This window comes from Dermacentor andersoni, chromosome 7 (assembly GCF_023375885.2).
Source record: "Dermacentor andersoni chromosome 7, qqDerAnde1_hic_scaffold, whole genome shotgun sequence".
NCBI classification, from domain to species: Eukaryota; Metazoa; Arthropoda; class Arachnida; order Ixodida; family Ixodidae; genus Dermacentor; species Dermacentor andersoni.
In genome coordinates this window covers 177,327,266-177,342,510 of record NC_092820.1, presented here as the reverse complement: position 1 = coordinate 177,342,510, position 15,245 = coordinate 177,327,266, and the positions used below count along the sequence as shown (strand labels likewise).

The 15,245-nt window shown below is 49.1% G+C and overlaps 1 protein-coding gene across 4 annotated transcripts in view; it reads right to left on the bottom strand.

Moving 5' to 3' along the window:
- Positions 1-14,727, bottom strand: part of LOC126532981 (uncharacterized) — an 88,255-nt gene extending 73,528 nt beyond the window's left edge. For 3 of the 4 annotated variants that reach the window (XR_011895885.1, XM_050180163.3, XM_055071656.2), the window contains exons 1-2: positions 14,447-14,727; positions 10,187-10,451 (exon numbers count right to left, since the gene is read on the bottom strand). Coding sequence is in view for 3 of the 4 variants with exons in the window: in XM_050180163.3 (XP_050036120.1) it covers positions 10,187-10,451; positions 14,447-14,485 (304 nt within the window). In the remaining variant the exon portion in view is untranslated. The other variant, XM_055071657.2, reaches the window with a different exon arrangement.
- Positions 14,728-15,245: the final 518 nt, after the last annotated feature.

Genomic DNA, 15,245 nt, shown 5'->3' with positions numbered 1-15,245 from the left:
CTGGTTACGCCGACTGGAATCTGCACGGCAAGAATAACCATTGATGACCGGACTTACCCTGCCACCTTCGTTATCCTCCAACAGTGTTCACGAGACGTCATTCTCGGTATGGACTTCCTGAATCAACACGGCGCAATCATCGACCTGAAGTCGAAGTCAATAACGCTGTCGGAAGATAAAGCGATACCGCCAGAGAGCCCTCGTAATCACCACGCCTTGAGTGTGCTCGAAGATCAAGTGAGCATCCCGCCTCGCTCCAGCATTGTTATTTTGGTCGGCAACGAAATACCCGCTGACGTAGAAGGTGTCATCGAAGGCGACCAACGTCTACTACTAGACCGTGAAATTTGCGTCGCAAGAGGGATCGCTCGACTGCATCGAGGGAAAACTGAAGTATTGCTGACAAACTTCAGCCAGGAGTTCAGGCACATCAACAAGGGCACGACGATCGCGTACATCGAGGAAATTCTGGAAACCAGTAATGCGTTTGTCCTCTCGGATTCCACCGCATCTACACTGACGACCATGGTTCCCGAACCAGACTACGACATTAATCCAAGTCTCCCCGTGATTAAGCAACAGCAGCTCAGAAGTCTGCTCCGACGATACAAAGGCTGCTTTTCGATGTCATCGAGGATTCGACAAACACCAGTCGCCAAGCATCGCATAATCACCGAGGAGTACGCTCGAACACTCCGCCAGAGCTTACCGAGTTTCGCCGCAAGAACGCGAAGCTATAAGAGAACAAATCGACGAAATGCTGCGTGACATCATCCAGCCGTCGAAAAGCCCGTGGGCATCCCCTGTTGTCCTTGTAAAAAAAGAAGACGGAACCCTACGTTTCTGCGTCGATTATCGTCGTCTGAACAAGATAACGAAGAAGGACGTGTACCCCCTCCCACGGATAGACGACGCATTGGATCGGCTCTGCAACGCTAAATACTTCTCGTCGGTGGACCTCAAGTCTGGCTATTGGCAAATAGAAGTCGACGAACGAGATCGCGAAAAGACCGCCTTCATCACCCCGGACGGCCTCTACGAGTTCAAGGTTATGCCATTTGGACTGTGCTCGGCGCCCGCAACGTTCCAACGGGTGATGGACACGGTTTTAGCAGGATTGAAGTGGCAGACCTGTCTCGTTTACTTGGATGACGTCGTTGTATTCGCTGGAAATTTCGACGATCACCTGAGGCGGCTTGCCACAGTACTAGAGGCCATCAAGTCACCAGGGCTCACTCTGAAGCCAGAAAAGTGCCGCTTCGCTTACGATGAGCTTTTGTTCCTAGGCCACGTCATCAGCAAATCAGGAGTACGCCCAGACCCACAGAAGACAGCTGTCATCGCCAAGTTCCCGCAGCCAATCGACAAGAAAGCAGTGCGCAGATTCCTTGGCATGTGTGCCTACTATAGGCGCTTTGTCAAGGACTTTTCACGCATCGCGGAGCCGCTAACACATCTAACCAAATGTGATGTCGAGTTCAAGTGGGAAACGCTGCAGGCCAAGGCATTTCAAGAACTCAAACGACGCATGCAGTCGCCACCGGTACTTGCACACTTCAACGAGGACGTCGATACCGAAATCCACACTGACGCCAGTAGCCTAGGCCTCGGTGCCGTCCTAGTCCAGAGGAAAGACGGACTTGAACGGGTGATATCGTATGCTAGCCGGTCGCTGTCAAAAGCGGAAAGCAATTATTCTACGACTGAAAAGGAATGCCTCGCCATCATTTGGGCTACAGCTAAATTCCGCCCTTACCTCTCCGGCAGGCCATTCAAAGTCGTCAGCGACCACCACGCGTTGTGTTGGCTAGATAACTTAGAGGACCCTTCAGGACGGCTGGCACGATGGAGCCTCAGACTACAAGAGTATGACGTCACGGTAATATACAAGTCCGGAAGAAAAAACTCCGACGCCGACTGCTTATCACGCGCCCCCATCGATCCCCCACCGCAAGACAACGAGGACGACGACGCCTTCCTTGGGATAATAAGCGCGGAAGATTTCGTCGAACAACAACGAGGAGACCCGGAGCTAAAAGCCCTAGTCGAGTATTTGGAAGGGCACACCGACGTTGTCCCTAGGGCATTTAGGCGTGGATTGTCTTCGTTCGCGCTTCAAACAACCTACTCGTGAAGAACTTCTCACCAGTCCGCGCCAGCTACCTTCTTGTTGTTCCGTCGGCGCTGCGTCCAGAAGTACTGCACGCCCTACATGACGATCCGACCGCTGGGCACCTCGGATTCTCCCGGACGCTGTAGAGAATACAGGGAACGTATTACTGGCCGCGTCTGACCGCCGACGTCGCCCGTTACGTCCAGACATGCCGAGACGCAAGACCCCACCGACAAGGCCAGCAGGATTACTACAGCCGATCGAACCTCCTCACCGACCATTCCAGCAGATTGGGATGGATTTGTTGGGGCTGTTTCCGATGTCAACATCCGGGAATAAGTGGATCGTCGGGGCGACGGACTATTTCACCCGCTTTGCTGAAACTAAAGCTCTACCAAAAGGCAGCGCAGCCGAAGTGGCGAAATTCTTCGTCGAGAACATCCTGCTACGACATGGTGCACCAGAAGTACTCATCACCGACAGAGGAACGGCTTTTACAGCAGAGCTCACCCAAGCCATTCTGCAGTACAGCCAGACAAGCCACAGGAGGACAACTGCCTACCATCCGCAGACGAATGGTCTCACGGAGCGCCTGAACAAGACCCTCGCCGACATGCGAGCAATGTACGTCAACGTCGAGCACAAGACGTGGGACGCGGTCCTGCCGTATGTAACCTTCGCTTACAACACGGCGGTGCAAGAAACAACACAGATCACGCCGTTTAAGCTGGTTTACGGCAGGAACCCGATGACGACGCTCGACGCCATGCTGCCCCACGTCACTGATGAAGAGAATGTTGACGTCGCTAGCTATCTCCAGCGCGCCGGAGAAGCCCGACAGCTCACCCGCCTCCGAGGGGGGTAGTGACACGTGTACTTATCTTTATCGGGCGACCACGTTTCGCCGCCTAACAAATGTAATCGCACAGCGCAGGACGCGCCTGCATGTATCCGAAGTTTCTGGAAAGTTATCGATGCTTCTACCCAGCTGTCTGTTGTCGCCGAACCTTGTGTTATCTGATTTCATCGCGTGACGCGAATGGTGTAGAACTTTGTGGAAGGCACGCGGGTCCGAACGATTAGTCTGGAACATTCGACGACAGCTGTATAAAAGCCGACGCGCTTGACCCGCAGATGAGATTTTCGCCGATCGCCGACTGTGTTCGCCGCTATCGTTGTGCTATAAGTGTAGCCTGTTTTGTGGGCACAGGTTCACCCAATAAAATTTTGTTTTGTCGTTCATAGTATTGCTACTGTGTTCTTCAACATCACCACCATGTGACAATATATGCTGACTGAAAGAATAAAGACACTTGGTTGTTAGTCAGCACTGTGGTCTGTACCACTCTCTTCATGTTGTTGTTTGGCGCTGTTTTCAGCCCGTTTGAACCCATTTGAACCGGTTCGAACTGAAACGGAATGGTGCTTGGGAACTGAACCTGGAAATGAATCTGAAAAGCTTGAACCCGAACCCAAATTGAACCTGAAAACATTCCGGTTCGACACCCTGCTTCCGACTCAGATGTTCCTGATGCCTTGAACCTTGAATTTTGTTCAATGTTTACAAAAGGATCTGCCAATGAACTTGCAGGTTTACCATTTTCCGATTTTCCACCATTGAAAGGTATTGATTTTAGGCAAGAAGGCATCGTTAAGGTTATAGATAGCCTGAAGTGCTCACCATTCTGTGGGACCGACAGAATCAATGCCGAAGTGTTAAAAATACGAAGTATGTGTGTAGTTCAATCCTCTGTATCATTTTTCAGCACAGCAATCACTTGACAGAGGCACTGTTGCAAGAGACTGGAAAACAGGGGAGGTCATTCCAGTCTTCAAGAAAGCTGATCTGCCTCCCCCAGATAACTACCGTCCCATTTCACTCACCAGCGTATGCTCCAAAATCATGGAATACGTCATCTACTCTCATGTAGCTAACTTCCTAACTTCAGCGAAGTTCTTTCACACTAATCAACATGGCTTCCAGAGAGATCACTCATGCGAAACGCAGTTAACTTTATTTATTCATGATATTCATTTAGACCTCGACTGTAACATTCCAACTGACACCCCAGATTTCAAAGAAACTTTCAATAAGGTTCCACACTCTCGTTTTTTTGCTAAAATTATCACGCCTAAACATCCAGCCACTTGTTCTTAACTGGATCCAGTGTTTTTTAACTAACCAAAAACAGTTCGTATATGCTAATCTTACATCTTCTGTTTGCTCCATTCTGTCTGGTGCACCTCAGGGCACTGTTCTTGGGCCGCTCCTATTTTTAATCTACGTGAATGACTTGCCACTCTCTGTAACCTCTGTAATAAGTCTTTTTGCTGATGGTTATGTCCTGTACCACCCTGTAAATAACCTCGCTGACGTCTCTTCCCTTGGGGCGGATCTCTTTCATATTCAAGACTGGTGTGCTACATGGCTCAAGTCCCTGAACATTAGTAAGACTACACAGTTCATTCCATCTTCGACCTTACTACATCCCCCCTGCCTGCACGATTACAAGCTTGGATTACAACTGGATTAATAACTGTACCATATCTACCACCAACTCTTACAAGTACTTAGGAATTCACCTCTCCATCGATTTGTCTTGGACAAGTCACCTAACCTATATAATCAATTCAGCTAAAAAAATTCTTGGTTATCTTCGCCATAATTTTTTCATGGCACAGCCATCCGTCAAACCAGTTGCTTATAAAATGCTTGTGTGACCAAAACTTGAATATGCATGTGCTATCTTTGACCCTTACCAAACTAATCTCACTAAAGCCCTTGAACCTGTTCACAACTGCGCTGCTCGATTAATTTACTCAGATTACTCATATCACACTAGCCTTTCATCACTAAAATCTAAACTAGACCTATCGCCTCTTGCCCCTCATCGTCGCATCTCTCGCCTATGCCTCTATCACAGGTTTTTTTACTCCATGCCTTGCGACGGGCGGCTGATCCAACTGGCTCATCACGTTCGTCGAACAGGCCGTCCAAACTCGGTAATTCCGCCATGAGCCCGCACCACTACGTTCCTGCAGTCATTCTTTGTCCAAACTGCCCGAGACTGAAATGGCCTTCCGAGACAAACTGCACTCATCTTTTGACTCATCTTTGCAATGCAATCATCATCATTCCCATTTTTTATGTGCCGATCCCTCATGTAATGTCCTATTGCATACCTGCCAACCTGGCGAGATCAAAAGCTGGGAGACCTTTTATTCACGCCAAAGGGGGGGGGGGTGCATTCACTGTTTCAACTTCCTGGAAACGGGGGGGGGGGGGGGGTCGTTCAAACTTTCAGGCAGTGTTCGACGAGTCCTTTTGCAAGTACCTTGCAGCAGCAGACTTTGCTCATTTCAAAAATTAGTCGGAGTAGCTTTGCTCAAAACATGGTCCAGACTGACGGCCCTTCACTAGCCCAGGTGTTAGAGGGTTGTGTTGCACATTGATGAGCGGAATTCAGTCCTAGTTTTTCGCGCTGTGCTAAAAATCCTCTCACACTCTGCCTTGCTATGCTGTATCATGAATAAATCGAGCAACACCTTAGCAACTCGGTGAAACATGTTTTCCATTAGTGTTTTTCATTTTTCCAACCACTGACCACTGCACGTCCCACCTTTCTTCATTCAGAATGTCCTCTTGAAGATTGTACGCCTGTAGTGCAGCAAACTCAGCTTCGAGAACGTCTAAAGCGTCTTCAGCAGATTCATTGGAATCTTGGGGCAGCTAAAGTGAATCCCCCTTGAGCTGAGGGAAACTCTGAATAAAGAAACGAAGACTCGAGAGCGATGTCTGTGAAATAAATTTCAGGTTGGCCACCTCCACATTCTTCAGAGTTGCGTTTCAGAGTTTCGTCCACATCCATAACGCTTCGCCTAGTCACATTTCAGAAACATTTTCCATAGAAGAGGCCCAACGTGGTCGCTGACACTAAGGGGTAGGTTGTGTTCGACGAGGAATCCCGTGAACAGGCACTCCACAAACACTGTTGTCGCAGTTGTTCCAGAGAAAGTTCACTATGTTGTCTTGCTGCTTAGCGGTGCAAACATAGCTTTGATGCTTTGCCATGGAAACGTGCAGTTTCAAGTCATCTTTGCCACCATGAGACACGCTGACGTCGCATCCACACGTTGTGCAAAATGCAAAATGTTCTCCTTTTCTTGATGTCAAAAAGCACGGAAATTCAGAAGTATAAGATCGCAAAAACTTCTGCAAATACCTTTTCTTGGGCTTTGATACCATCATGGCATCAAGCACATGAGGGTTGTAACTATACACAGTACAACGCACACACACGGCCTAGCCAACACTAATCATACACACAAGCAGCAGCAACAAGATGCACCAAGGAGGAAGGCATGCATGAAATGCAAGAGCTACATTGGCTCTGGCTTTAGTCAGCTTACTAGGCACCGTAGTTGGCTGCTTAGTCGATGATACCGATGGTGCTAGTGCGGCCGTTGTTGGTGATGCTGACGATTCCGATGTGGCTGTAGATTCCGTGGTGCCGGTTTCGCAAAAACCATTATTGCGCTAACAGAGACCACTTTTCGGGAGATATAAGACAGTGATCGTACAATCGGAAAGTTCAGTAAAAAATCGGGAGTCTCCTGGGCGAATTGGGGGGGATGGCAGGTATGCTATTGGGACCCTTGAGGTATCAATAAAACAAACAAGCCCTCAGTGCCAAATGGCTGACAAGAGTGGGTGGTCCTGCATCACAACCGGCCATCGGATGTGGGAGATACGGGGTTCTCCTCCGTACTCTTGGGACAAAGGAACGACAACAGAGTAGTGCAAACAATCACAAGGGCATTTATTGCACCTTTCATAGATCAATGCCTGCTAGCCGAGTTGCTATCCCCAAAACATGCCGATGGGCGCGCGACAAATCTAGAAGGTCCGACTTACCGCGACCGCATTGCGAGCGAATATATTCGCCCCATGCTGGATCCCAACGCCTGGTCGTTCGCGTGTACAGTCACGCGAATGGTGGCACGTTCGAAGGCGGCCACGCGGGACAGTCTCGCAGAAGCATCCGACGGCGCCCGCACGGACGTCCGCGCCTGCCGACGACCTCGAACCAAAGAGCCCAAGCGCCTTCCTTTCGGCGCCCAAGTAACCTCGCCTGTCGGCGGCGTTAGCAGCGCAACACTAGCGCCATCTCTCGCACTGCGCTTCAACCACTCCGAGCGCCGCGGGCGCCAGGCCACGCGGCGGGCGAAGCCGCCCTGCAGGAGACGCGCTATGCGGGAAAAACATCAGGGGACGCGCGAGAGTCACGCATCCCCACAACCCCCCAACCTTAAATCACTTCTTATTCCGGCGAAACATGTGACACGGTCTAACATTAACCCGTGCTTCGCGAACAAGATAGTACATGCAACAGTGGCCGCGCTGAGGAAATGTCCACACGCTGTCCATAACATGCGAGCCGACTGTCCTTGAGGTACACCGCTGGCGTCCGCCGGTCACAGCAGCAGCTTTGCGACTCGACGGCACGATCCCAGGCCAGGACTCCGGAGACGACGACGCAGTAGTCGGTATGAGCAAGCGTCGCTCGCGCCGACGCGCCCTGCTGGCAAGAGCCGCCGTAGCTGTCGGTGACCGCTGGCTCCTTTGTCCGCCGCCGAGGGTTGTGAGCTGGATGCAGGAGGCCACCGAAGTCGCTGCGCCGAACTGGCCACAGCATCACCATCGCCCGGGGTGACTCGATCGTAGTCCGGGGCAGCAGCGCAGACGATGTGCAGGTGGCAGCAAGCCAGGAGTGACTCCAATCACGCTGCGTACACTCAAAACACTCGGCAAACACTAAAGTAGTGCAAGGGAGAGGAATTCTGCATGCGCATCGCCCACGTGGTACGATGTTCAACTCGGCTAGCAAAAGATCGGGCAGCTACTCAGATGCTAAGTTCACGTGAACGAAGCTCGCTTTCTTGAGTCGAACGAGTAATTTCAATTCGTGCGAGGCTAAATAGAATGAGGGAAGCAAATTGCAACGCCTCAACGCCACGGTCCACCAGGTTGTGTCCCTCCACGTGCGACAGGCAGCTTCGTAAAGCCTTAGGCCTAAATCGTCGCTACCCTGACAACAACCGGCATCCAAAGACAACACCCACAATGGGCGCAAAACAGGCAGCCGCGAGGAGACGTTAGCTCTGTGGGGTGGTCCTACTCCGCTCGGTGCACACAGCATCCGAGTTGACGGCGCCCACCGTCCCAGACGGTGTCGGAGCGCCCGGTGCCAGGCCGCAATACCAGTCAGCCCGTCGTGGCACCCGTGGCCCGCGGCCACCCGGCTCCCAGAGCCGCGACTTCATCCGAGTCAAAGAGATAGAAGAAGCTATTTACATAAGAAATTCGGACCACCCACGAGGCTTCCGTACTCACTCGCTTCAGGCTTGCCACTGCTCCGCGGGCGCTCAGCCCAGGATGCAGACCACGTGGCTCTCGTACTGACGAATGTCATTAAAAAAAAAACACTTGCGAAAAGGCTTAGCATGTTGATAAGTTCAAACACACTACAGCCACCGTCGCCTCGCTCAAGAAAGCACGCCGCCGACGCTAGCGATCAAAATCCACGCTAGGCCTACGCTTCGGTTCAAACAAAGGTCTTGAACGAAGCAACACTTAAAATTATCGTCCGATGCCCCAAGAGGTCCACGTTGGGCAGCCAGATGTGGGAGCAGATGTGGGAGATACGGGGTTCTCCTCCGTACTCTTGGGACGAAGGAACGACAACACAGTAGTGCAAACAATCACAAGGGCATTTATTGCACCTTTCATAGATCAATGCCTGCTAGCCGAGTTGCTATCCCCAAAACATGCCGATGGGCGCGCGACAAATCTAGAAGTCCGACTTACCGCGACCGCATTGCGAGCGAATATGTTCGCCCCATGCTGGATCCCAACGCCTGGTCGTGCGCATGTACAGTCACGCCAACGGTGTCCAAGGCGGCCACGTGAGATGGTCTCGCAGAAGCATGGGTCGGAGCGGTACGGCACGTCCATCCCGCTTGCTTCCCGAACCGAAAGAAAGCAAGCGCCTTCCCTTTCGGCGCCCAAGTAACCCCGCAGCAGCGCGACACTCGCGCCATCTCCCGCACTGCGCCTCAACCACTCCGACCGCCGCGGGCGAAGCCGCCCTGCAGGAGACGAGCTATGCGGGAAAACTAGATCTCAGGGGAGGCGTGAGAGTCACGCATCCCCACACGGAATACCATCGGAATACCAACGGGCAGTCATGGCACTGGCGTCACAGCGCTAGCGTTTCTCCGTGTCCACGCCCCCATCACTATGTTTTGAGCTCCTTGGCCCACAAACCATCGCAGCCTTACTTGGCCACCCAAAGCAGACCGCAGATGGGCGGGAAATGATGGCCACACCATGAGTGCCATAGAAGTGCTCGCATAATTGCTATCCCAGTAATAAGTAGTCCTACCCAGAACAGCTACAGAGGTCCAGTAGAAAAAATCATGAGCCATTCCACTCTGTGAAGGTGGATGACCAGGGAAGGTGTTTAGCACACGGCACAGAGGTGACAGAATTTTGAACAAAGGTACAAACATATTTATTTTCCTGATTGGTATGCACACACACTCTCGTATCACCTGTGTTATTAAATGCATCCGTCACATATGAAAATGTCACGAATGGCTACTACCCCCTTAAGCAAAGGTTCATACCACTGTAAATAAAAAAAAAATTATGTGGCCTTCCCATTATGATGACAGAAGAGAAATGGAATTTTATGCTGGAATGATGAGCGCCAACGGAGCCAGCTGTGGAAGAAGACGTCGATGCTCGAGCCAATGCTGATGATGATCGCTATTGATGATGACAATAGTTTCCTCTTGCCAACAAATGGCTCATAACCCCTTAAGCAATGAGCAGCAACGGAACTAGCTGTGGAAGGAGACAACAACGACCAACATGTGAGCAGTGGCAAGAGTGCGTTCACACAGTTGTGCCAAGGGGGCCAACGAGCTAGTCTGCGGGTTGTTCACGGATGACAGAAATGCCCTAGCCATATACAGCTTCGCTCTCAAAAGCAGTCAAGCTCGGCTCACCTGAGCTAGGCCCCATGAGCCACCAGCCGGAGGACTCCGCAGAGCCGTTGAATGTGCTCGTATGCTGATGGGTAGGGTGGTGGCAGTGGCGGCTGTGGTTGCCACCACAGATGGGGCCGGCCCAGCTGGGGAAGGATGGAAGGCGTGGCGGGGGTGGCATCTCCAGAATGGCCGATGGCGGAGGGCCCAGGGAGTGCCCTGTGGCACAGTGCGGGCAGCTGGCATGCATGCCATGCCCACCCAGCACTACCAGCCACACCACCATCTGGAAACCATTCCAGCAAACACTGATTGGCAAAGACACCGATGACGAATACAAGGCTGAGATGTATTATGGCACGCCTCACTTGCCCATACCTGCCAACCTTTAAGTTTGAAAAACATTACAGTAACAGCCCCCCAAGAAATCAGGACCCATTCCACCCTGTGAAGGTAGTTGGACAGCGAAGCTGTGGGGGTACCACCACTCACAATATGACGAGACAAACAGTAAATTTTGGCAAACATTTGATTTCGTAACAATCGCCACCAATACTTTGTGGTCACTATGATATATGGCTAAATTTTCAGTTTTAACCACTCAAACGTTCTTTGCCAACGTAAATCAATACACGCTCCATGTGATGATGATGATGAAAAACTTTATCCCTCTTTAAAGGGAAGGGGGCAATGGAATAGAGCGTGGGGGGAGGAACTACTTGAACTAGGCCTCCTTTATCCTCTCAGCCTACTCCAGGATGGCCTCCTGAAGATCGGGCCTGGAGCTGCGCAAGGCAGCTTCCCACTGCTCCTCACTAGATATTAATTGCTTGAGGAAAGGGGGAAAGGGGTGCTTAGGGCACCCCCACATGATGTGGTTTAAGTCTGCTTTGGAAGAGACACAGAATTTACAAGAGGGAGAAAGGTAAATGGCGGGATGAATGCGGCGGAGGAGGTAAGGGGACGGAAAGGTGCGTGTCTGCAGCTGTCGCCACAGAACTTCACACCTACGCGGGGATTTGCTATGTGTGGTTGTTGGCTGAGCGGCATCGGTGAAGCACATCAAGGCAAACTCGTCGGCAACGAACTGGAGAAACCATCTGTTTTGTGGCTTGACAATGTCCACATTAAAATCATCGACAACAATCACCGGTGTGGTGTGGTCACTTGCCAGTGCCGAGAGGTGCATTCACATGAAGCACTCAATGTCCGATCTGGGCGTTGCGTACACGGGCTTGCTTATAGGGGTATGAGCCATTGATGATCACAGTTTTCGACATATTGTTCTCTATGATGCATTTTTTGCTTGGAGAGGCTTAGAGGGGGTATGAGCCATTCCCGATTTTGGTAGCTTTTGCTCGCACTTTTCTGTCCGTGGACATGATTGTGCTGTTAAGGGGTAGCGGTAAACAGCTTCGCTCAAATACAAAATTTTGGTTAGAAATGCTAAAATTTTAGTAAAAAAATGCTAAAATTGTTGTCTAACTCAAGGTGTTGATTACTTGATCTGTAGGGACACTGTGAACAGGCACTCCCCTCTGTAACCACAGCTATGATGAGATGCCCCACAAAAGGAATTATCTATGAAGTTCATTTATAAAGTGGGTTTGCTGCAGGTATGCATCCAAATAATGTAGCTCTAAATATCAGAGCAACTGTATATATTAAAATCAATTCTGCCCTAAACTGGGTGCAAATAAAACATAGTAAGATCATTGGCATCTGTACAACAATCATATGCTTATACTGAGTGCAGAATATTTCGTATTAGCATATGAGTAATGGGACTAGGTTATAATGATGTTTAACATATTTTGTTGTATGTGGGCCATTTCATTGCAGGAAAAATTCTGGAAACTTGTTAGGTTGAGCCTTGCTTGGTTCTTTTCAAATGCAATGTAGTCCTCCTTCATTGACATGCAATTAACTAGACGCGAGTAAGTGCTGTCAAAGTTTGCAACATTGCTGACATTGCAGTGAAGTGCTGCAGGAAGTACAGGATGGCATCACCACTGATCACCACTGCAGGCATCACTGTTACACACATCTTTTGTTCCTGCTGCATCATCTCTGGCTTACCCAGCCTCAGCAGAAGGGAACAAGTTCATTATTTTGTACGTTTATCCATCATCATTATAAGTAGAGGTGGGCTAATGTCAACTTTTTCAAATACAAATAGTAAGTATCTAATATAGAATAGTCAAATACAGATGCACAAATGTAAAGCAGGAGACCATATTTCGGTATAGTCAAGTACCATGCTTGTGAAAAAAAGAGGCATCTCTCTATCAGAGACAATGAGGATCAGTTTTAAACATAATGTTACTAATTGTCATAAAAAGCTGCAGAAATAGCCGCTCACCATCTTTAGAATCAGATTGCAAGCAAGTCTTCCAAGAATATATAGCTGCTGATTAAATGGTTGCCACTAACTAAATGGTTACTGAAAAAAAATCAGAAGTTGTGGAAAAAAGAAGAAAAAGCTGCTGTAAGACTTGTGTGCTGGCATTACATGTACAAGGGCTCATTGTATGGAAAATATCACTGATTGTAGCATAAAAGATGAAACTACACGACTAGACTGGCAAATACACTAAGTGAAAGACTACAAGCGTAAATCACAGGTTATCATGTACACAGGCTTGCACTGCGAAACAGAAACAGAAAACGCTTAATTAACCTTTTTGTTGCTGCTCTGCTTCGAAAACATTTGCCATCTTATCACTTCTGATAACTTACAATACTTGGTTTAGCAGATCGAGAACAGGAACCAGACTTAAACAAGCAACTGTTGCAAAATATCTAGTCAGTTTTGATATTCAAAAATACCAAATAGTTCATTTTCAAATATGAATAGTTAGCACATATTTTATTCGTATCTCAAAGTTGGGATTTCACCCACCCTTAACTATTAACTAATGTTCACGCTGATACATGAGCAAAAATATAAAATGCAAATTTTAGATTTGCTTCGGTATATCCATGTCAAGGTTTGAATGTACTTTTAAATCTGTGACAACACTAACATACTGGTGCACAGGCTTCGGCACAAACCTTCGCTCACCACAACGGAGGATCAAAACAGTAGTTGCTCAACACATACACAAAGACATTTTGAGTTACCTTAAGATGTGTCAACTTAAGATATCATGTCACACATGAAAAGCATAATCTATAACCGCTTTGCACGATGCAGGAAAAATAAATGTTGGGCTGAGTGCATGCAGCACATTCCTCGAACATAATGTGATGAACTAACTGCCGATAATAGGAGCAACACATAAATCTTATTTGTAAACGTTTGTGTGCTATCATTAGACTAGAAATATCATGATTGATTGCAAGCACAGCTAGTCTGCAATTATTCTCGGTAGAACACATTCACTACTAAATCTAAAAAAAAAAAAAAAATGGAAGGAAGAAAGAAAGAACGAAAGAAGGACAGTCTTACACTGCACAGTTCTCTACAGTACCACCGCTGTTGATGATGACAAATTTTGGTATGAAAAAGTGGAAGGCGTTCTTTCTTGTAGTGTGTGTCATTTTGCGCTCCGAAGTAAGTGATCAACAGGGATTGCCAACTAGCCTAGCTAGGCAACGAAATTCTGGTCGCATGTTCGATTCTCGGCCGTACAGGAGCAAAATGCAAAAGCGCCCGTGTGCATGGATAAAGGGGGTGACACCATGTGGTGAACATTAACCCTGTATTATACTGCGCATCAGTTGCGACCAGTCAAGTTGAGTGTGCAAAACTGAGCACGCAAAGTTTTCCTTGCGTTCAAATACTTGGCGGTTATCATTCGTACCAAGTGATTCGTTTTATGACGCTGCAGCTGTTGGACACCAGACTCCCAAAACTTTCATACAGGCGGTAGTCGGTGGTTTCGGACTGATCCCCCCGCGTGCCTAACCCGAGTAACCGAGTACTGCCGAGAAAGGTATCAAAAAGGTTGGACGTTTAGAGCGCGCTATGCCAGCGCAAGCTAAAATAATCCTCTGCAAGTGTTGGCACACAAGGCGCGTCGTCAAGCAATTCTGGTCTGCAGAGAAACAAGACGTTGAACAACATCCGAATTTGAAAGATGTGTGAGAACGTTGTTCGCTCTCAAGGAAATGTTATGGCCACTAGCCTGCTACATGATATCGGAGAGAGCATTGACGGCACCAACCAAACACAGGTCAGCCGAACCGGTTGGCTATAAATCTGGCGGCACAATGAAGAAACTGGCTTACGCGCAATCGCTAAGGTGTTCGAAACCGGAAAGCCACTAATCACCTCACCTTCAACAAAATCCACTGAAGCCAAAACATCATGGCCATAGTTTCAAGGCGTCGTCGACATCACGCCGAAGAAGCAAATCACCGTCGACCTCGTCGTCTGCTATTTTTCCTTGAATGCAAAGGCTACATCGCCGCAAATGGTATCACAAATTGTGCACGAGTAAACGAAAGCAATGGATTAAATGTGAAGTAATGAAGTGCTTATATTTGGAAACATGCGAGATCCACCAAGGGCTGGAGCGGGCGGAGGAACAGTTGTGATTGGTTGCCTCTGTCACGTGAGGCAAACGTGCGTCCAGTAAATGGTCCAGTGGGTACACTAAGCGGGCGCGAGAGAGAAATCCGACGGACGCGCCACTGGTGGCGGCCTTGCACAGAACACGCGGGAGAGGAGCCTGGCGCGCGCCGTAGTTTGTTGTGTCGTTGATCGTGCTTCTCTGTCTTATTCACGTTTTCAGAGCAAGATAGGCAACACCTTTCGCACGTGTGGGGTGGCCAAAGCTTAAGGGAATGTCGAAGAAGAATTGTTGCAGGGTGGGGAGCTCAAATACCGGTGAAAACGTGCCGGCGATACGGTTCTAATCATTCCCGGCAAAGCCTCATCAGCGGGAGCAACGGTAGCAAAAATGGATCGTCGCTTCGAAGGGAAATTTCTTGTTCTCATCCTTTCCTTTGTCTCGACGGTGTTTTTTTCCACTCGATCATAGTTAGACGCGTGAGCAACGAAGTTCGTCTGCAGTGCAGCATGAGGTTTAAAGGCATTTCGCTAAAGTTCGGAATGCTGTTTGCCGCTTATATT